General features: G+C 44.7%; 1 protein-coding gene across 1 annotated transcript; it reads left to right on the forward strand.

Moving 5' to 3' along the window:
• Nucleotides 1–10,084: 10,084 nt before the first annotated feature.
• Nucleotides 10,085–10,809, forward strand: LAJ45_03555 (uncharacterized protein; the record flags this gene model as incomplete). Its single annotated transcript, XM_046113140.1, has 6 exons — nt 10,085–10,160; nt 10,265–10,284; nt 10,351–10,394; nt 10,456–10,618; nt 10,668–10,671; nt 10,742–10,809. 6 exons carry the CDS (start codon nt 10,085–10,087, stop codon nt 10,807–10,809), a joined length of 375 nt encoding a protein of 124 aa, XP_045973433.1.
• Between the last annotated feature and the right edge of the window lie 13,638 nt (nt 10,810–24,447).

The raw sequence follows: 24,447 nt of genomic DNA on the forward strand, positions 1-24,447 counted from the left end.
ACGCTACACATAGCTGCTGATGCCAATTAGGGGAACGTATAATCTCCCGCAATCAATAGAGCGTCTGATCATCACTCCCATTCGCGAGCTTCGAGCTGTGCAAAGCAATTGGGTGATGCCTGTACTCGCGTCATCGCTGGAATATTCCCAAGGATAAACTTGGGTATCTGGAGAAGGCAACCTTGTACAATAGGAACAATGTATATGGATATATGCGGCTTGTATCTGAGGTGGGTAGCCGATGCAGCTGGTGGGGCATTTCCTCGATTGGGTTCCACGCGATTGTAGTAATCTTGTTCCTGCCGGCGCTTTTGCGCTTAGAAGGTGTCAGTGCCATCTTTCTTCTATTTGGTCCAAGACTTTACCCAGCGGTTAGATCCATTGTCTTGAAGTAGAACCAGTATCCTATTGGTGGATCCGACAAGGATCGCATCAAATCGGTAGTACTCTGTATGAAGGGATGAGAACCTAGATCTCTAGTATGGGTGTATAATTAGCGTTTGATATTTATTTGTGAGCTATATTCTAAAGCTACGAGCCTCATCAATCCAGCAAATAAACTCTTTCGGTAATTTTTACTATTTCACTTTGAAGGCCAACTCCTCGTCTCGACAAATAAAATGCCAAGCCTGACTCATATCTACTAACTCAGTAGGAAAAACCCTAACCCATGCCCCTGTACCATGCGCTGTTTTTTTTCTTTTTTCTATTTCATAGAAAGTAGGCTGATTTTTTCGAAGGTTCCTTTTAGAGGGAGGGTGATAAATTCGGATTGCTTACGCGCTCCGGATTTGTCGAGTGCAGGCCGGGCAGGCGGTCGTGGGCTGCTCCAAGAATTCATATTGCAGTTCTAAAACCTTTATGTTCGTTACATAGATTATATATCTGCAGGCATACCGAGTGCACCATTCGATAATTGATAGGTGTCTAGCGTGTTGTTATATCAATTTAGTCAAGCAATTAGTTATGACACTAAGGCAAAGATATGATCTCCGATCCCTGGATACGATGACATTCTGTTTCTAACTTTCTAACCCTTAAGTTTGGTTATGGGATTGGTCTCACGCCGCTCCGCGCGCTTTTTGTTGCACCCAACATCGTTCAACAAGGCTCTAAAGTTCCAAAACGACAGGGAGTGCTTTCCCCAGAGTATAGGTTTTGCTTGTTTCCCACCTCAGAATGATCGTAGAATACCAACCAAAAGACGGCCTGCTAAAGGTTTGATTTTCAGATTCCCGGCGACCTCGAGTCTCCCATGCCAAAAGTAGAGAGTAGGTCGAGGGCAGGCCGGTACCCTGTTGACTTGTATTGATGATAGATACACAGTCGTACTTGGTGATGATGATAAGGATGAGAAGAAGAAGAGAAGAAGAAGAAAGAGAACAGGCTCACAGATAAAAGGAAAGACATGACAGGAGCGGCCTTTGCTCCACAACCCGGACCCCTGTCTGGTCGAAGGAAGCCCCCTCTCCTCCTAGATGTTCGACATCCAGCATCACACTACGACAACATGCCTGCCCCATGCACCACGCCGCCAAGGAAGATCTGGCTGTTTTGTCCTTTTCTGGGATAAATATTATCGAGTTCTGATAGAAGCAAGGCCCGCAGAGTCTGGCAAGACTGGTACTGGGGGGGATGACTTATAACAGCAAGAGCCGGGTGTCGTGGGCTGCGGGTAGGGTCCGCATCTATTTAGTACAGTGAGCCAATATATAAAGTGGATCCGCGAGATTAGTAGCTGAGAAGAAATAACATCGGACATACAGCACGTGTTGATGCAGCGCAGTTAGTCTCTTTACTACTACATCTTATTGAAGGTTGAATAGCTTCTGTAGTAATCTCTCTTCATGCGGGGCAGCACGTACTTTTAATTGTAAATTATGTACTTGTTACTATGACAAGAGGCTAGCCTAGCTTCAGGGCTACTACATGTTGTCATCATGATAGGTGGCCTAGATTATACTTATAGCGGGGAAGAGCGGCTCTTCTCCTCTTCTCCTCATCATCAATACAATTAGTTATTCGCTACACTCTATCTTCTTGAAGCTCAAGTCTCTTCTGTTATTTAATTCCTCGGCTCACCCATCCTCCCACCAATCCTCCCTGAATATACCGGCCTGACATTCTCCAAAGTTCGAGGCAGAAACTATTAGGCCAATACGGGGCTGGGTTGCGATTTTGGTCCTGCACATTCCGGTAAGCTTGCTGGTTGAACAGCAAGGCTCCGTTTGTATAGCCGGAAGCGTGCGTGTGTTGATATTCGGCAAATATGTCCTTTCCCCCATCGTTGGCCATATAGAAGCCTGCCGCTGTGAGAAGTAGTCTGTTAGTCGATATCTGGCCACAACTGCAGGCTCCACGCGAAGCCTTGATTAAAAGGGCATAATTGTTACCTACGAGGCGTGGAATTGGAAGGCCAGAGGAGGGGGATGAGATAAAAATGAACCTACAAGGACAGATCGCGAGAAGTTGCAGAAGAAATGTCCACCGAGCTACTTCAAGATTTTTCGTCTCCTTTATATCAGCATCTCACGAAAAACTGGAATATCTTTTACCATAAATACGTGGTAGCGGAACTGGATGCTCAGGTATCGAGTTGGCTGTATGTTAAAAATGGTGAGTATCCGAAATAGTAACAACCCTTCTAGACGCGTCGGTGAAAGAAATTATCCAGACCAGCGTTGTCGGAACCGTCGGTGGTGGAGCTGGGGGTGTAGACCAAGTAAGTTCTCAGGGTAAGGGTTGGAGGTACGGAATGTTCCGACCTAATTGGTGGATTTATTTTACAAACCTTCCAGGTATCAGGCCCCGGCCCGAGACCTGTACACAAACTCTGTCTCTACTATCTGGAATCGGTACCGCGCTAAGGGGACAAGCTTAACCTCCTGTATCATACGTGTTTATTCTCAGTCTGTATTTACTATATATAACCAAAGCGTGTTCCTTTAGTTATCCTCAGCTCCTGGATCAAACCGCGGCCGAATATCAATATGCACCTACCACTGGAAGGTAGGCGGCCGAGAAGAAATTTGCGCGCTACACTACATATACCTGGCTAACTACCATCATCTTTAGAAATACCACACTCTATTTCTAATATCGCATAGCTTGCTAAAGTACGTGAGGTGTCCTTTGTAGGCTTCGTGCCTCGTCATCACATTCAATGGAGAGTTGAGGTCGGTAAAATCACCCATTCAAACCTTAAGTTTGCCTTGGCACTCGCTATTAAACCGCCCTGTTTCCTCCTCGTCTTCTCCTTTTTCCCTCTCTCTTCACAGCTCCGTCATCATCACCGCCACACGCCTCAATCCATCGCTTCTATCATCGCCATCATCCTCGCTCATCTCCATCTCGCAAATGCCTCACCAAGCCACCAACTCACTCCCCATCTTCACAGACCCTCCCGGGGACCCCACAACCTACACCGACGGTTCCGCTGCCTCTACTTCAGCCGCTTCCATCGCCAACCCCGTCTCCGACGAGAGTGGCTCCATCCCTCCCACCACCCAGAAAGCTCCCGGCGAGCCACCTGTTGTGCCTATCATCCCCCTTACGGCGCTCGACTATACCGTCGGCGGGGTGCTGATCTCGCTCAACATGGACCCGATCACGGGTGATCCGCTGCTTTTTTTTTTTTTTTTTTTTGTTTAATTCATTAATTGCATGCAACTTTACAGTGATGGCAATACCCCTGAACTATCCCTTCTCCTCCGCCTCCTCTCACATATTTCTGACATAGGAAAACACCCCCAAACTCTCTTTTCTCATTCTATTCCTCGTTTCCCGCATCTTTCAGCGTCCCCCACCCGTACCCTAGTTCCCTTCTCTCCTCTTCTCCATTCTCGTCTTGTCCGTTCCTTTCATGTCTCCATTTGGCAAATTGTATCCCAATTTTTGTAGCTGCTTCAATACCGCTTGCCTTCCAAAGGAGTTTGACAACCGTATTATGTTCTTTAAAGGATTTGCGGGTTTCGGCCGTTTCATCGCATTCGGTGAGTATGTGGGTTACACTTTGCTCCTCTTTGCCGCATTCGCATTCGGCACTTTCGATCTTTCCTATTCTTTTTAGGTATCTGTTGATGGCTATATGGCCTGTCCTGAGCCGGCTGATAATAACTCTGTCCGCCCGGTCCGTATCATCAAATTTGATGGTGTTTCACTGCGACGGTTTGAATACTGCCTTCTCCTTGTTCGCTCTTGGCTCCCACTCCGCCTCCCATTCTCTGTAACGGGGGTCTATGGACGTAGGGACTATGATGCCAAGGAATACAACCGAGGGGAGGACGTAGTAATAGGTATTCGAGACTGTGGACTATGGAGTGGCTTTGCCTAGTATGACTAACTAGTTAAGCCCTATAACGAGGTGTAGAACAAAGTAGTATTCGTGGAATAAGTACAAGAAGTTCCGTGAAGAGAAAAGGAAAGGGAAGGAAAACATGAAAAGGCACGAGACAACACCCCTTTATATATCCAGGCTCTAGTCCATTGATGACTCATACCTCGCGTAACGGAAACCCAAAGAACATAACAGAAACCCCATTACAAATCCTAATACAACTGCGCAATACCTTCCCTCCACAATCCAATCGATCATCCTAGCTAACAGATAATATTGCCGTTACAGATTACGCCCCCCTCTAAGGCCTATCTCCTGGTAGGCTTAGGTTTCCGTGGATAACGTTCATGGAATTGTCGAATGATGTCGGGCGAATGTTTAAGGTCCGATAACGGCTGCCACGAGGCATCGTCATATCCTGTGTACCGTACCAGGTACTCAAACTTCCCCTTGCGTTTCCTAGAATCCAAAATGTCTTCGACTTCCCATTCTTCCTCCCCTTCGATCTCGACTGGGGGTGGTGGTGATAGTTGTTGTCCTGGTAATGGATTGCCTGCTTCGGGTGACAATAATGAAACATGGAATACTGGATGGATCTTCATAGAACGGGGAAGTTCTAGTTCATAAGCATAGGGATTGACGATTCGTTTGATGCTATAAGGACCAATCCGTTTCCAATCAAACTTCTTGGAGGGTCGCTTTGTTAGAACATTGCGTGTCGATAAGAAAACTTTATCTCCTATACAATAGCGAGGAGCAGGAGAACGATTGAGATTAGCTGATTCCTCTTGTATCCTTTGTGACCGAAACATTTCGCTTTTCTGAAATTCCACCATATCCTTCATTTCTTTTGCGATGCTATTGGCCTGATCTTCCGCTGTCGTTTTGCCATGTTCCAAGGGGCCAAAAGTCATCCGTGGATTCCTTCCCGAATTGGCATAGAAAGGAGAAACCTTGGTTGTTTCCGACACATGATTGTTTGCTGCAAACTCCGCTATTGCCAATAATCGGGTCCAATCATCTTGTTGATAAGAAACATAACTTCGAAGATACTGTTCCATTACGGCATTGGTCCTTTCAGTTTGTCCATCGGTTTGAGGGTGAAATGCGGTGGAGAATCGTGGAGATATTTCCAGACGTTTGCAAAGTGACTTCCAAAATTCCGCGACAAATTGCGTTCCTCTATCGGACACAACCGTATCAGGTAGTCCATGTAATTTCCAAACATTATCGATATATAGTCTTGCTACTTCCTTCGAATCCACCTCTTTAGTTGTTGGTATTAGGTGTCGCATTTTGGTTAGTCTATCAACAACAACTAGAATCGCATTGTAACCCTCACTCTCCGGAAGGTCGGTAACAAAATCCATCGAGACATCCGTCCATGGTCCATCGGGTATTGGCATGGGGCGAAGTACTCCATAGGGTGCATTGCGTGGTGCCTTGCTACGGGCGCACACATTACAATTTCTGACATATCGATCGACATACTTTCGCATTTGTGGCCAATAATACTCCCGATTTAAGAGTTCCAATGTCTTTGCTCTACCCGGGTGGCCTGCTGATGGTTTATCGTGATGTTCTTTTAGTAGTCTCAGTCGGAGGTCACTGTCATTTGGTACGTAGAGTGCACCTCGATAAAGTAGCCGACCGTTGTTGTCTTCCATACATTCGGCAAGTGAAATTTTGTTTGAATGTCGAACGTCGCTCCGGAGCATAACAAGAATCTCGTTTGGGAAACTATCAACTTGGTAAGCTTTTGAAAATAACTCCTCCACAGTAGACATTCCTTCAGCGGATTCATTTGATAAAGAACCCGCGAACAAACTTAGCTTTGTATCCAAATTTTTTCGCTTCAGAACCACTTGGCTCTGATGCGTCAACCTTTCATCCCCCTCTTTAGGTAGGTCACCTGACCTTCTAGTTAATGCATCGGGTTTTGCTCCTTGTTTTCCCGGTCGAAATTGTATAATGAAATCAAAACGTGAAAGAAATTCAGACCAACGGGCTTGTCGACGATTTAATAATTTTGTCGTCATGAAATATTCCAGGTTTCGATGATCGCTGAAAACTTCAATGGGGAATTGTGCTCCTTCTAGATGATGTCGCCATTCTTCGAAGCATCGAACAATCGCTAGAAGTTCTTTATCATAGATTTCATAGTTACATTCCGCAGGGGAATGTTTCTTGGAAAAGAAAGCGACTGGATGTAAAACTCCTTCATCATCGCGTTGTGAAAGGATTCCTGCTGAGACATAATCAGATGCATCGGTTTCCACCACAATCTTTCGATCCAGGTCGAAATGAACTAGTATAGGTGCTGTTGTGAACATCTTCTTTAAGGTTTGAAATGCTTCCTCCCTTTCATCCGTCCATTCGAATTTAACATTTTTCTTTGTTAGGGCTGTAAGTGGGGCAACAATCTTTGAATATCCTAAGATGAACCGTCGATAAAAGTTTGCAAATCCCAAAAATACTTGCACATCATGGAGATTCATCGGTGTGGACCATTCTAAAACATCAATAACTTTCTTCGGATCCATTCGATTACCATTCGGAGTGAGGATCAGGCCCAGGTATTTTGTTTCTTGAACCATGAATTCGCATTTTTCGGGTTTGAGATGAACATGATTTTCATCAAGTACTTTTAGAACTTTTCGAATATGATCCTTATGTTCTATAAGAGACTCGGAATAGATAAGGATATCATCCAAATAAGCTGTCACGAATTGATCCAAATAGGGACGTAGGATATCATTGATCCAATGTTGGAACGTAGCAGGAGCATTCGCTAATCCAAAGGGCATCACCGTATATTCAAAATGTCCGTACCGAGTCCGGAATGCCGTTTTCCATTCGTCTCCTTCCGCTATTCTGATTTGATTGTACCCCCAACGTAAATCTAACTTGGTGTAGTATTTTGCTCTTGACAATTTGGCCAAAGTTTCCTTCAATAACGGTAATGGATAACGATTCTTAATCGTAATTGCATTGAGGCCCCGATAGTCGACACATAAACGAAGAGTTCCATCGGCTTTCTTGACGAATAGGATAGGTGCCCCCGCTGGTGATTCACTATGACGGATAATCCCCTTAGGTAGGTTCTCTTGAAGATAGTCCCAAAGTGCCCTCAACTCCGTTTGGGATAAAGCATATATTGGTCCCCATGGTGGTTGTTTGCCTTCTTCTAATACTATCTTCATATCATGGAACGGTCGATGTGGTGGAAGCGCTAAAGCATCATATTCTTCAAACATATGGATATAGCGGTGGAACTCCTTCGGTATTAGTTTGTTAATATCGATAGTAGGTTTCTCGGTCGCTGCGACGGTGACGGTATGAGTTTCCGGTAGGGGGATTGATATAGCATGAACCGTAATTGTAGTTCCACTAAGCGAGCAATATTGACGGCAGCTTTGAGAGTCGAAGATAAGCAAATTTTCTTTTGGTCGAATCGTAACATCATGGCGTTGCATCCAAGGTATCCCCATCACAATCGGATAGTGTCCCAACTTTGTCACAAAACATGACGCAGTCTCTCGATGGCCATGAATGTCTAACGAGACATCAACAATATGAGTAATCTTCCCTGACTTGATAGGTCTGCCGTCTATAACGTCTACATGTCGTGGGATTTTGAGTGAGGTCATGGTAAGATTGTTGTGGCGTGCAAAAGATTCATCGATGAAAGCATATCCTGATGCTCCGGTATCAATAAGGGCGTAGGTGGGTACGAAAGTATTTTTATTCTGTGAAATTGAACAAGTTACTACAAATTGGTTCCCATCCATTTCCTCCTCAGATACCCAAAACCCAGAAATATGCATCCTAGAAAAATCCTTAAATGGTCCCTGGGCTAAGCCACTTAGTGCAGGGACAAATCTTTTGCCGACTCGTTATCGCTTCCGTCAATTTCCTCCACCCTCAACGCCGCTCCCCTCATTACCGGTCTCCTTGGTTGATTTCCAATTGTCCTTGCTTGGGGACAATCCCTAACCATATGTCCGACTCCTCCGCAATAGAAACATCGGCCCTCAGCTAAGCGGGCATTTCTTTCGGCGGGGGTGGGGCGACGACGTCCCCCGGACAGATCCATCGGTACATCACCTCCCGGGCGGAATGAGGGATGGTTCTCAGAGGCAAGTGCATTGATAGCTGGGGCGGCAGCGCGAGGAATAGGGGCAGAATTCCCTGGTGGGGGGCGAGGGGTCGGAGCAGCAGTAGCATTCCAAGGCTTTTTATTTCCTCGCTTAGCCTCTGCCGCTCGTCGTCGATTATCTAACCGTTGCAAAAGTGTCGCGCAGGCATCTACTGTCGTAGGAGTTTCATGGTGTATCATCGATTCATCGAGTTCCGCATTAATACCCTCCATTAAAGCCTCAATCCGAGAGACTTCATCCATCCCTGACTCGGCAGCATACCGTTGGAATTCGGCAAAGTAATCAGCAAAGGTTCTGTTTCGTTGACGGATGTTCCTAAGGTTCCTCCTAGCTGTACGCATTCGATCAGGATCCCCAAAAGCAGTATCTAAGATTTCATAAAACCGTAACATGGAAGGCAAAGCGATGCCTTCTTCCCCAACGTATTGTAAGAACTGATTGGGGGCGACACCCTCCAATCGGCTGAATGCATAGGATAATTTGGACTGTAGTGTGGGAAAGCGGTCGGCATTTCCCAATAACTTGATTTTCATCTGTTGCTTGAATAGGTGTAGTCTTTCTCGATCGCGATCTCCCTTAAATACTTCAGGGTCTGGGAGTTTTTCCGACCGTTGGGTGACCACTGGAACAGGTGGAACTGGAGGTACCGGTGGGGCATTATCTTCTCCGATTGGTTCTTCATCAGGGGCAACCACCTCAACAGCGACTCGGTGGGACCTGGCAGCGGCTAGATCTCGTTCGAACATCTCCCTTGCATTTCCAGCCTCCCTCTCCACCCCCTGTAAGTCCGTTGCATACTGAGCAAGGCCATGTTGTGCTCGTTGAAGAAGTGCATAGGCTTCTATTCCGACATTGCCATCCACCTCTGGATGTTGTTGAAAGAAAGTCTGAAGGGCATCGCTTAGCTGTTGATAATCAATAGGGAGATGTGCCGCCATGGTAGACTATGGTGTTGTATTGGTTGGCAATAGAGGACGGAACTTGGTGTAACGGGGGTCTATGGACGTAGGGACTATGATGCCAAGGAATACAACCGAGGGGAGGACGTAGTAATAGGTATTCGAGACTGTGGACTATGGAGTGGCTTTGCCTAGTATGACTAACTAGTTAAGCCCTATAACGAGGTGTAGAACAAAGTAGTATTCGTGGAATAAGTACAAGAAGTTCCGTGAAGAGAAAAGGAAAGGGAAGGAAAACATGAAAAGGCACGAGACAACACCCCTTTATATATCCAGGCTCTAGTCCATTGATGACTCATACCTCGCGTAACGGAAACCCAAAGAACATAACAGAAACCCCATTACAAATCCTAATACAACTGCGCAATACCTTCCCTCCACAATCCAATCGATCATCCTAGCTAACAGATAATATTGCCGTTACATTCTCTTATTGTTTCCTCTCGGGACTCTCTCTCTAGGAATGCAAACGAAACGAACCATTCGTTGTCGATTCTCCCTTTGTTGATAGCCTCTTTGGCTGCTTTATCTGCTTCCGAGTTTCCTTTTATCCTGCTGTGTCCCTTAACCCATTCAAATCTTACTCGGATTTTTTGTGTCTTGCCGGCATCGTACCAATAGCGTATCTTATGGGCCATCATTTCTCCGGATGCCTGATGTCTGCGTTTTACTCGTCTCATCGCTTCCTGACCGTCACATCTGATCGTGATCGTTTTCTTTCTTTCCTTTGCCGCCTCTTTCAGTCCGACTTCGATAGCTTTCTTAATCCCCACCATTTCCGTGTCCATAATCTCCATCTTCTTCCCCAGTCTATAACCGATCTTTCTCAGTATTCCCCCATCGTTTCCTATCCTTGGGTGATCCGCTGCTGATTTGCGCTGTCCTCAATGCGCAGATTGCGGGGGCGGCTTACCAGCTTGACCCTACTCCGGCAAATAAGTAAATGCGACATCCACACTCCACGCCTTGGGGGCTGGATCATGCGCTGACTGGGAGATAGGAAGGCGCTGATGGAGGTTACGAAGATCATGTTTAGGCGCGCGAGAGAGCTAAAATATAAGGCGCTGAGGGAGGAGGGTTTCCCATGGTATGGCGCGCGCTATTATTGTCTCGTGTGGTTTGGGACGTGGGAGTGGATGGATATTTTATGGATGGGTGCTCTTGTAAGTATTTGGCTCCCTGAGATTTGTGAGCGTGTGCTGATGATTATAGCTTGGTATGTCGACTCCTTGGTAACGTAGTTTATGAAAGGGTGGTGGGAGTCGCTAATATGGGGCTTTGTGTAGTTCCGCTGTCAGTTTTGATCCTCAAGATGTACGAGAGGTTTGCTTCAACCGGAGGCGCGAATGTCTGAATCTAGGGTACGGTCGGGGTGATTATTATTGAGTGCTCAGGTTCATTCCTGTCCTGATACTCGTTTCTATCAATCATTCTAGCTCGTGGTCCTTCACTTCTCAACTATAGCACATATTCCCCAACATCTTCTTTCATCCCTGTTTCTGGTAACCAACCCCCCGTGCGCTTTTTTCTCGTAAACGTTACTTACAGTCACAGTGCTCTCTAGATTCAATTTCCGGTTCCTCGTATGGGTGGGTGCGTTTTTCAGTTTTCCTTGGTTTTAATAATACCGGGTTCGTCGAAGAGCAATGTTAGAAAAGACTCCAGTAGCAGATTAATTAACACAATTTCTTCTGCACTGTTCTTCGTTTCCAGCGCCTATACTCTACAAATATTAGTGCTCTAAATAGTATTTCTCTGCGAAAAAATCTACACTGTGTAGTACTATTCGCGCGGAGTCGGGTCGGTTGCCATTTTTATTGTTATTCCCCGCGCTAGCACGGCCAAGCCAAACGAGTGATTCACAATGATTCCCACCTCACCCAACACTGCCAAGGAATACAAGCAGGGATCTTCAGCCTCATCGCCAAGAACGCACAACAAGACCTTACATGATTAGCGTTCCTCTGCACTGGGCGAGGCTCATGCCTGAATATTTTTTTATCGATAGATACCCTCTCTACCATCACCCCGGAACTCTGCCTTGCAACGTCGCTTTTCCTACTTGCTAAGACAAGCCGTGTTTCCTGTCAGGTTCCTTCATAGTCAACATCGGGCCTCGCTTCCTGCATTGGTATGAAAGAACGGACGATGGTGATCGTGAGGGCGTCTTGAAGTGACTTGCAATTGACGAAGACACTAGCGATGGTTATTATACAAAGAAGCATGATACTGGAGGCTATTTCGTCTTTCCCGTCAATCACAGAGAAACGGCCCGGCAGCGCCAACTCGGGGCTACGCTTCAGACAAAGTCTCGAGACCTATGAAAACCCAAGTAAATTAACTGCCCCCCATTGTCTGATCTACCAAGGACGGTAATTCTTAAGAGAAGTCTGGAGTTCTCTGCACTAGGATCGCGTAGGCTTAAGCTGGGTGTGAGGCTCTTCACTTATGCTGGACTCACCAGAGATCACTCGCAGTCACGAAAATACTCTCGAGTTGGCTTTTTGAGGTTTTTGGTTTTGACTTGTCTCGTTCTATATTGAGCTAGCTAGGTACTGACTATTCTTGTATCTGAAGACAAGGTCTCGCTAGTTGGCGTTTGGTCGATAGCTGAGTCATAGGTGATCACTCGTCTTTGCCAAGAAGTCTCGAGAGTCGGCTTTTCTGTTTTTTTGTGTCGGTTAACTCGTTCTGGCGGGCCAAAGTCGTTGTTATTTTTTTTCGTATGTTGAGGTAAGACCTGCCATTCTTTCGTCTCGTGCCCATCACCCTACAGACGCCGTGCGCATGGACGTATTTCCCAAAGACTGGGACTTCCAGCAACACATCACAGTATGCACAACAAAATAAAAAACATTACTCCCGGGCTCCCCCGCCCCTCCAAGCACGCTAATTGCGAATGGTGGGCAGCTATTTGCTCCTTCTGCGCTCGGACCAAGTTGGGCGAAGCTCACTATCGGGCTTGTCATCGATATTTTGAAGTCACCGATGTTCACTCGCACTCATCGGAATTCCCGGGAGTTGACTTTGCGGGGGGTTTTGTTTTGGCTAGTGATGGGCACAAGCCAAGCTGGCTCGAACAGGTCCAGCTCGCTTAGTGAGGAGCCCGAGCAAGCCGAGCCGATATCCAAAAAACTCGAGCCTAGGCTCGAGCCTAGCAAAACATTATTAATAATTGAAAAAGCCCAGAGCTTGGAAGTTTATATGAGAATATATCCCCATTATTCATCCTGCATACAAACTCTATATGCCGACTTACTGTAAGGTCTATTTTAGGTATAAACATAAGAGCTCGAGCCTGAGCTCGAGCTTAGCTTTAGGGCGTAAACACCTCGAGCCTTTGTCTTCACAATCCAAGCCAGCTCGGGCCCTATCCCGGGCTCGTCTCGGGCCGGCTCGTGCCCATCACTACAATTAGGTGTCCAAGTAGGTTTGTACTATATAGGTTAATTAATATAAACTCGTTTAACATAAAACAAGCTGCCAACTTAGATATACGTAAATTGTCAAAGATAACAGTTTATGGTAAACCAAATATTCGGGTGTTTGGAATCGAAGTATTTAAGTTCGATTTGTTTAATATAGATCAAACCTTTAGAGGTTTATTACCAAATATACCAACTTAGATCTGTTTAAGCTAACCCATGTACAGTTTATTATAATTTAAACAGTATGTATCTAGTTTAATTTAAAAATAGCTTTGGGATTGAGGTTTATGTTAAAAGGCTGTCAAATTTGATAAAGAACTCTAAGTTTAAAAGGCTGACGAGGTTTATCTCACCCCCTTTTTGATCAAGTTGAGCAGGTTCCGAGTTTTGATTAATCACTATCGCACAAATCTTGTACCCTAGGGTTAGCATAACCCCCACTTTGATTAACCTGAGTACGTACTAGATTTCGAGTAAATATTTGTATAGAAACTTTGTACCATAGGTTACGTTACCTACTCTACTAAGTATATGATTTAGCTTCGTAGAGGCTATAAACCTACACCACGGTACTCACTTCATCTATCCCCATCCCTTTCCTCCTGCAGCTGTGACAAAGCTCCGTTAGAGAGACCGGGAATACCAAGAGCCTGAGAACGGTTGAGTAATCAAAAGATCATTTAGATATGACCCTGTTATTCCGAACTTCCGTGGGATCGGTGATCAAGAGTAGAACTTGTGGTGAGCTGTCTATTTTCCTCGGTATTTGTTTTCGAATCCCGATCTCCCCAATGCAGTGACGTGCCTGTTCCGATCTCGGGGTAACTATGTTTCTCGTCAGTATTGTGGCGCACGCAGGTTGCAATTTACTGTTCAGCTGTAGAGAGCAGATATGTGCAAGTAGTGGCGGAAGGCGGGGAGCAGGCCAGGTTCGCAATGTGTCCTCCTATACTTGGGCCGTCCCGGGTCGTGATACGGGTCTACTGGGCCGGGTCCTTGAAATTTGAAAATTGCTTGGGCCGGGTCCGATGAAATATTGGACCCGGGTAATTTCCACCAAGTTCGAATGTTTTTTTTGCATCATGTGTGGCTGTAGTTTGGTGTTTAATTGATATTATATGAGCTTGACCCGCCATTTCTCAACGAATTCTATACATTCGTCCTATATGATAGTATTCTGTGCACCTGGGTCCTCCATAACACACCCGGGTAAAGCCCGGGTAAAAGGTCTTGGGTCGGGTCCTCACTTTGCTTCAGCGGGTCGGGCCAGGTCCATGCACATTTTCGACCCAGGTGGACCCAATGCATTGGGATGCCTGGAGCAGGCTGGCGCGTAGGTTGAGGGTTGATGGGCATTGGTGTCCCGATAGGAAAATGCTTACCCTAGTCTTTGCTATGCTTTTGCCCCTCCTCCATCATCCTCATAATCGAGTCGATTTGTTGGTTCCAGGAATCATGACTTCATTTGTCTGCCGAGAATGATAAATCTGTGATTAAAAACCAGCAGCCAACAGCGTGAACTCTGCCTTACATAGTGAAAATCTGTCTTGGACGAATTACCTCTGCTTCATGCAACTTGTGTCTTTGACAGCTACTGGATGTGAGGCAAAGAAGAGGGGAAAGGGAAACATACATGGAGATTATCCGCCTAAGCAAAGATATCGTTGGTTCCAAAGGTGAGGGGAAAAGAAGATAAAGAGGAGGACTATAGATGTTAGAGTATAACTGTACCTCTGGAATTTAGTGGTGATTGATATCGTAACTAATTTTGCGGGTGCTGGCTAGCAAATACAACATGAAGCGAAGGCCTTCACAAACCTTCGCTGATGCTATTCTCAGTTGGCTGGTGGCCAGGACAGGACCCGCAGCATATACAGGTGTTCGATGGGCCGCCTCGTCAAGTTGTCCAAATTGATCTTCGTCCGACAGTAAACCAACAGATCGGCTGATCATGTTAAAATTGGGAAGTGTCCAATTCAAAGACCGCGGCGGTGAAAATCAGAGAAATGGAGTAAAAGACCGAGTGGCGTACGCGTAACCTGTAACTGTCTTTACCTGGGCGAGGTGTTGGGCACTTTGTGAAGTGGCCTGCTGATTTCATTGTGCTCCCTCCAGCCATTCACTCCCGCCATTTGCTCTACATATAACCAGATTAGTGCGCAGAAATATGGGTGTTAGATCAGAGAATAGTGCTTGTGAGTCATCCAGCGTGAGGGGTTCAGACATTTCCAGCGCCTTTACTGCTCGTCCGTTCATTGGAGGTGCAAGCTCATTCCTTTCCGCATTGTTTTCGATGTCTTTGTCTACATTCTATGGTATCTAACCTACACCTCTGGGCTGCATTTGAGCTCAGAATTTTCGTAGTCGAAGAATGTGTGTACCGCAGGTAAATGGTCCTGGGTTGCGTCGAGCAAGAAAAAACTGCCCTGAACTGCGTATATGTTGACAGGTGACTATCTACCATAACCGCATGAGGCCGGCATTGAAGAGATGTAGCCATGGGAGGAAAAATATTCGAAAAAAGAAAGAGGGCCAGGGGTGGCACGTGAAAATTAATAAAGAAATAGAGAAAATGGGGGGAGGGGCTCGAGAGAGAATCCCATAGCTATAATCGCTCTAAAAATGACTATTTTTTGGGTGTCGTTGTTTGTTTCTGAGAGTATTTAGGAAATAGTTGTGCCCTCGAATTAGCGCTCTCTCTGGGACAGTCTACCGGTCTTCCTTACCATATTTTCAGTCCCCTGTTTTGCGGCTGGGGTGGGCCAGCCAACCGGGGGCAACGATAGTGATGGCAAGAGAGATTTCGAGAAGGGACCGAGGTTTGGTCTTTCGTAGGCGGTGAAAGAAAAAACATGGGAAATACGTGAATCAAACAAAGGAGGGAAGAAAAGAAAAAGCACAGGAAATATAAAATCTATCCCGTTGCCCTAGGTTACAATTTCGAATTAGTAAACTACCTGTTATACGGGGGACGAGGATATCTGTTCACAGTCCTTTTTTAGCAGCATTTAAGGATGGAATCCGAAACAATAGTAATTCTAATTGGATTAAGAATAGTGCTAGGGCGATTAATTGCCCTATGGCATCAGGTATTAACCTACCGATAGTTGATCTAAAAAAAATACAGAAGGCATGAGCCAGGTTTGAACATACGCTACATCACCGAGGATACACAGCAGAAGCTATACCGCCTACGCATAGGGGACGATACCAGCTCTTTGTTCTATCAATATATCATGTAGGGTAGTGGCGGGGAAAGGGTAGTTCACCCTTTCCTCTCGATAACCCCCCCTCCAACATATTCCGGAGACTTTGACAAAAGAATTTACTAAGTCCCAAAGCAGCAGGCTGAATCTTATTTACCCTCCAGTAGGGAAAAAGCTTAGAACACCCTTTACATCCTATATTTCCACTAAACCACGACGAAGGAGCGAAAAGGCACCCTGTATATTTTATATTTCCGGTAAACTACCTCAAAAGAGCAAAGAAGTATAACCTTACCCCAATGGCACGTTTATCATCCCTTCCACGAGGATGAAATGACCCCTCCACACTGAAAAAACTTTACCGTAGGGGTTGGCGGTAAATTGTGTTTTCAGATTACATATCGGATATTTATCTCCACGTCAAGACCTCCGTCGGCGATTAACCTAACAGACAGTACTTATTCTCACCTCCGAATAGAAAAATGGGTGAGAAGATTGTACTAAAGATCTATCAAGCCATCTTGCGGAGATACCGGGGGACGAGATATTTCCAGGTGGTGTATCCAAAATGTTCAACACATATATGCGTATGAGAATTGACAGTGCATTGAACGTATAAGTTGGCCGGGTCTCTCCTTGCGATACCCCGCGGTGACTGCTCCAAAGATTTATTCAATCTTTTCCAATGCCTCCTCTTTCAAGTTCTAAGTTGAGAGGTGAGACGACATTGAGGGCAATTTCATCTGGTTTTGCCGTGCTCATCGGGTACGCCAAAGGCTGAGCACAGAGAGCGCAAAACACGTTTAGTAAGGTGCAAAATAGGAGGCATCTCAATTATAGACTAACATTCTCTACCCTTTTCATAGGCTATCATTATTCTAATTTCCTTAAAAATGTTAAGGTTTGGGATTAAAGTAACATTCAGATGGATGGTAAGTTTGATCCAAGGAGACAAACGAAATCGTGACTTTAAAGCTGACAATATATGAGAGAGGGGGGATTATCAGGCAGAGCCTCAATACAGCTCTTGGTGTGCGAAATGTTTTCATATGGCTTGTGCCTTGGCAGGTCTTGTCTTCCTGTGGCGCTAGTTCGTCAACAATCGACCTTCGTTACTTGACGTCAGGATCAACGAGACCGAGAGTCACCTTCCTTACTTTATTCGAGTTGTGTGTAAGAATGAAATCTTCAGCTCAGTAGTGTCTGTCCTCCTATAGCATACCGGGCTTTACGTCTGTGGAGGAAAGTCTGATCTAGAGCTTTCGAAACCGAAGGAAAACGAGTGGAGTTGTTGGTCTTAGTCGTGAATGTGAGGATAGAACGCATGTAACCCATATACAGTATTACGTGGTGAGAATTGGTGAGGTAAAAATTAGTAGTCCTATGACGTGACTCGCAGGAAGCTAGGAGAACGTGAGAGAAAGAAAAGGTAACAGAATGGTGAAATGGAACCTGTAGTTGTGGTCGATATGACTCTTCCGAAGTGGCGGCTGGTATTCGAGGTCTTCACCGTTAAATACCATAGTTCTTTTCTGGTGCGCATAGACTGCGGCATGTCGCCAGAGTGCTGCATGAAAGACAGCTAAAGCACCGAACAAATGGATGTACTGAGAACACATGGTCCATAGACTAGTCTAACTAAACGAGCAATTTTAAGAATACACGTGGACTCCATAGACTTGAACTGTGTCAACCAGAAGTGATGTGAAATTTAAACTAGTGATAAATGATTTTTTTCGACTGGATTGTGTTAGGTATTAAACCTGAAGAGAGTACCAGCAGAGCAGGTGAGTTTAACTAGTCTCAGAAACAGCTTGGGGAGATTGGTTTCTGCTGTAATAATATCATGAACTAATGAGGCCCATATTACCTGCACAATTTATTCCTGGACTTTTTGGTCAAGGTTATGAATACTAGCTTTATCTTATGTTAGTTATACAAAGAATAGTTGCAACTGAATTAGCTACTGGGCAAGGACCCTGAATGCTGTTTGGAGACATTAGGTACTAGGAGGTTGAGTACCTCTGTCCACCGACAAAACTTAGAAATAAACTCGGGTCACTCTTTCAATGCTCATGCCTGTTGAGGTTTATCGAGTCAAATCGTTGTAGTTGTAATTGTGGAAAACTCTAACAATCTTTAATACCACTGGCCAGATTAGATATCATTACGTTTATTTCAGGTAGGAAATATAAATACGTGGCTAGAGAATGGAGAATGGAACCACTTGAGCGCCACGTGCTTCATTGCGGTCATAGATTCCACAGCAGGTAAGGGGTATTTATCTGATTGGAATCTCGGCTGTGTCCTGCCCTACTGTGACGCTAGCTGTGTACCTCTTAGAAGGCTATGAAGATAGTTTAAAATAAAGCCTAGAATTTGTTTTGTTACAATACCCAAATTGGTTGGAAATGAGATCAGAAATGAACGAAATCAATACTATTTTGATCGGCCGTCTGAGCTTCTACAACGTTGCCATAGCACTGGGTTTGTGTAATCATAGAGGTATCATAACGTATGAGGGCAGTTTAAAAATCAGTGGTGACTAGTTACTTAAAGGTGTTTTCACCCATAGACACAGTTTGCCAAAATATATGTACCCCATATCGTTTAAAAGAATCTTCAATCCTGTGCAAGTAGGTTAAACATGCATATAATCTATTTTGGTAAACAAGGGAAGAAATGCCAAGATGCCAAGTTACATAATGCTTCAATATTGTCGATTAAAAATCTCGGAAATTTGGCCAATTAAGTTTTTCTCTCAATCATAGGTGAAACTTTTTTTCATCAATATTTGAGTTTCTGAGAATTTAATCCCTCAATCCCTGGTTATCTGAGTATAAAATTTACTCACTTACCACCAGCAGGCATAAACTTCCAATCAGAACTGAAATTTATCACTCCACTAATTTGGAAAAATATTTTCTATTACACTCCTTCCAGATCAAGCAACCACTGCCGCTCAGCATTGCTATGTGTTTTGCTTTCTCTTATCTCCTATAGTCACCTATAAAAACTTCGTCTTCACAGAGCTGAAAGCTCCATTATTGTTGAGGTATCCTTCCAGTATCTCCATACCTAATTTCGTTGTAATTATTATCATCCAACAGGATAGGTATAGATAACCAATAGGTGATATACGCAGGAGATACGATCCCCGCTTTTAAAAGATGAGTCGACTCCATATCCTCTATGTACAATTGTCTTCCTCTTCTGACGTTGCCTGTTATAGTGTAGATAGTACAACCATAAACTCCGAATCTTGATACACAGAAATGAAGGTACAATTTCGATGAGTTGTTCTTTCCAAGATCTCCTTACTCTATCTCTATGGAATCAATATTATTTACTAGAAGGGGTGTAGCGTACTGAGAGCTAACGTAGCTAGAGATGAAGATTTTACTATTTAAAGACGACTCGTCCCCAATCGCTTTCCATACAGTGTGTTTCCTACTCTCAATGTTCCATGTCGAGGTATACATAGCACGACTGAAAACGTTGGTTCATGAAACTAAAGAAGAGTACCCAATTATCGGCGAGTTGGTTTCTTTAAAATCACCACATCGTATTTCGATCAAATCAATATAATCTAACACAATAGATTCAGCAAAAACTTTTCTAATGTGCGTAGTTCTATATAGCCCGTTACTACCTTGCATGATAAGGGCGGAATATTTGTTTTTTTGCGTTCGTATTTTTACCTTGATAGCTCTCTCTCCACCCACCTCTCCTACCTACATATATGATGCCCCTTCACTCCGATATTTTTCTTTTTCCATTTTCCCACTTTCATTTCTTGTAGAAGGTGTCCGTCACCCCTCCACCTCGATTTCCCCAAGTTCAATTGCTTCTTTCCTCGCTCCAAGTATTTCCTCCTACTATTGATCTCGTACCGTTCATACAGGGTTCAACCTTAAATGTATGATACGTTTTCTCAGATACTTTCATTTGTCGTTGTTTTTTCTGAGGCTTGTCGCCTTCCATATACATATTCCTGGCAATACTCAGTCGGTTCTTGTGAAAGCCATCCCCGTAGGTGACTTGTTTCATAACTGCTATCGGGTATATAAAAAGCACTAACCTCCTCACTTTAGGAAACCTGCGATAACAATCTTCCCTTGTTGTATTCTCATTAATAAATCCCATGATCGATAACCGAAAGACCCAGTGACCTCCTCTTGACTTCAGCAGTGAGCTAGCTCTACCCGCTGCAAATTCCTCATCGCCGTGACCTATAGCTCGCTGAGTCCTGATCATATTTGTCTCCATGAATATTTCGTAGTTGGAGATCCCGCGATCGCCCCCCATCGAAAAGAAAAGAGTAGAAGAAGTCCAAACAAGACTTTATCGAACTACCAGAGGTTTCATGCCAAGTAGCTCGGGCATATGTTGAATCGTACCATTGCCAAATACAAGATATAGACGGGAGGGGGAGATGGGGTGTCCATGAAACCTTTCTCTCCGTAGTATAACTGCCAGTATGTTACTGGTTCCATTGTCGCCGTGAACAAAGTCATATTCGCAGGGCTCCAACGTCTATACGTTGAATCATACCGCAGTAGAGCTACTGGCCAGGGGATTGATAAGAAGTGCCCATTGTCGAACACGAGACTGGGTTGAGAAGATACAAGATAGATATTTTCGCCCTGACAATACAAGCCATGTAGCTTGAATATAGATGCCTGTCACTATCTGACTTCGTTTTCAGACCCAACTAGTCACTCACTCCTCCGGCCAATACAGCTAGCAATGTGTGATGGAGCTCTGCCCGTCCTAGACAAGGAACCAGAATACATTGTATGTAAAGGGTTGAGGTTTGTGTATCTAACGACACCATGCTGGAATAGGCAATACTACTAATTATCAGCCTACTTGATGCATAGTTGCTGCTGAGCAAGACTCTTGCTAGGGATCCTTATTGGTGATTCTCCAGCAGTTGATGAATAGGTTTTGGGCATGTGTACGTAGGCAAGGAAGAAGTCAGGTGGGGCGCTGGTTTAGTGTGGCTAGCCTTACTTGATGCGACTTATTTTCGTCCGGTCATCCACAGCTATACGAGAAAAATTTGCTAACATGACCTTTCTATCTATCCTTACTTGCAAAATATTGTCAGCTGATAGTTCAGATGAATAGGTCTTCCAATCAGAAGGGACTTATTGATTACTATACTCTATCTCTAATCTCTATCTGAATCCTTATTCGCCAAACATTGAATATATCGGAGGTATGATCTTCTGTAATCCTTTCCATCCAGATGTGGCTTTTGCTGCTGCGAAGCCTGAGAGCGGTCATGGATGTTCAAACACATATTTCGGCATAGATACCAACAGAATTGAATCAGAACGGCGTGCATAGACCATAAAGAGCTCTCCCATTTCACACTCACACGGAGGCTTTGAAATACTCGATGTATGGGCGCAATCACCTCTGCTATACGTCAGTATTTTGGACATGATGTTTTGAGGGGGAGCACCAACCTCAGAGACACTTTCGGGGGGCGGTAGGTATTAACAAAGGTCAGAACTCTAGTTTTCTATACAAATAGTCGCATTCTTAGTTTCTAGCCATGAAACGCTTCTCGATAAGATTATTCTGCGATGGAGCGGTGCAGATAGACACTGTCCGTCATTTCACATATAGTCATTGCAAAGACAGTGATCAGTCGGCCAACTCGAGCTTGGAGGCTGGTGTTGTATGTGTGGTGGAAGGTTTTCCTTTCGATATAGGTGTCAAGGAAAGATATTGAGGAGCTGGTTCCAATGTTGTCAATGTTCCCGAAGGCTCTTCTGTTATTCAACCGACGAACAATGGATGGTTGGGGACAGATTGCAGTCGAGGATTGACAATCGGTGGGGTAGTGGGCGAGGAGATAAGTCTAGGTTGGTCTCACAAGCAAGCGCAGAAAGCTGGGTTCGGAGTTATTGTCGATTACTGATAGATAGTTCCGGCGCATTACGTCATTCGTCAATGGCTCTCAGTAGTTATACATCAGGAAATTCTCGAGGTGGTTGCCCAGAGCTGGAGAGAGTCAGTGCACGTGGCTGGGTGATAGGCCGACATATGCATCAGGAGTGAATAATCAACAGCTCTTTCGATTAATTGGTATTTCCGTACACAAGACTTGTGACAAAGACAATAACATCCACTGCTAAAGATGACCCACCACGTAGGTCAGGCATAAGACATGTTGTTTTTCGAGTTTATTCCTAGACAGGAAGTACTGCTATGGACCTTGAAACAACAGACCATGCGATATGGAACATGCCTTGCACAGGTTGTTTCGCTCTGAGCGGGAACCTAAGACACATCTGTTAGCAAGGTTTCGAAATGAGTATATTCAGCCACATCCTGTTGGGACTAGCATGATGAAGGGTTATCAGTCTCCCATCTGACGGCCCCTTTCTATCAGGAACTTTACAAGTGATCATATGGGACCGTATTAGATATGTATTCCGATGGGTTAGTCAACCTGTTGTGAAGGTCTCGCTTTCAATACAAGTGGTACCTGTAGTATGCTGGTGGTTTATGAACAAACACTGTGGGCGGGCCGCCGACAGACACCCAGAACAGCGGTACTCCCTTGGAAGAGATCTATAGCTAATGTCATAGCACTGTGAGGATCAGGCACCTCTGCGTAAGCTGACAGGTGGTTAGTTTCCAGTAATTACTCTCGATAAGGTGGAATAAGTACCATAATGGATGGACGATAGGCAGACACATTAGGTAATTACACATAGAATTCCCAAGTAACAGGCTGTGCTCTCTTGGGGACTACCTACTGCTGATTCTAAAGCACTCCATATGTTACTTGCTTTTGTGGAAGAGCTAACAGCCTGTCAAAATCCAGCTTTCACTGTTTGTAAGTTGAGTTGAGTTGAAATGAGCAACAATGATTGACACTGATCAGACACTATGAGTGAACTGTTATGCCCCAACCACGGACGGCTCTTATCCAGGGATGTCCTTGGTTGATATGTAGTAAAAGGGTTTTTCATTTTAAGATGCTCTGTGTAGGTAGCAATAAAAGATCCTTTGAGTCTTGATCCTCCTGTAGAGAAGGATATAGACTCTGGACTCTGGGTATTCTTTCTTGATGTACCGCCGGGGGCACTGGTGATGGTGGGAGATGGACCATCAATTTTCGTCTTGTCAAACACGCCTTCCCGGGCTGGGTACTCTTGAAATAAGGCGCCCGGCACGTTTCATAGTATTGGATGATTCTCATCATTTTATTATAGTATTTGTCATTGGCAAATAACTCACATTCCTATTAGTTATTCTATTATTCACATATCCATGATTCATTGTATTTCTTTCGTACTACCTCTTTTTAGTATAAATACGAGGCATTCCTCCTTAGCTAGAACAATCAATACGATCAATTACTTTACTACTTCTCCTACATATCTTCTTTAGGTTATGAGCCTGGAGACCACTCACGCTTAAACACTCTTCACCATTTTTACCACAAAGTACACTTCCCCATTTCACTTTCAATCATGTCTGAAAGGAGTATCAAAATTCCCGCCCTCCTATGCAAGCTGAATGGTCAAGGCCATTACACCGTGTGAAGGAACCTCGCTCCCTGCATGTTGAAAGTTCACGATCTGTGGAACTTGGTAAATGGTTCGAGCAGGCATCCCTTACGGACAACCACCCCCACTACTGTAACTACCATAGCACCACAAGTATCAAAAAGCACTGTTGAGGCTGAGGAAGATGGAGAAGAAACCTCCGACAATGCCGAAGAAATCAGCTACTAGGATAAAAAGGAAAACCATGCACTTGTATTCCTTCGATCTAACTTCGAATTCGAACGTATTCCCTCGCTCACATTGGCCAATACTGCTCACCACCTCTGGACTCAGCTAGAGGACAGAATTGATCTAAAACTATCGCCTCCCTCCACTAACTCCTCATTAAAGTCGTCACTCTACAATATACACCCGATAAGGGTATCAAGGAACATCTAACCCAGTTTAACACTCATTGGTTATCTCTCCTCAATAGAACTAGTAACTCTACAGATGAGGCCAAGAATCCATTCGGTTACCACCTTTACCAACTCGCATTTGTCTCAGAAGTGAAGGCATCCTTCCTACTCCTCTCACTCCGGCACGAATCCCTCGAATCAGTTGTAGACAACCTGCAAACCAAGCCTAACATCACCTTCGATGCTGTTTACAAAAAGATCTTGGATCTGGACTCACGGTACGACAATAATGGACAGGCAGCTGGAGAAGCCTACACAATCAGGCGAGGAAAACCAGGACACGGAAACAAAATCAGGAAGCCACTTAACAACGAAATAGGTAATCGGAATATCACATGCACTTGGTGCACCAAGAATGGGGAACA

Source organism: Morchella importuna, assembly GCF_003444635.1.
Source record: "Morchella importuna strain M04M26 chromosome Unknown Morimp01GS008, whole genome shotgun sequence".
NCBI lineage: Eukaryota > Fungi > Ascomycota > Pezizomycetes > Pezizales > Morchellaceae > Morchella > Morchella importuna.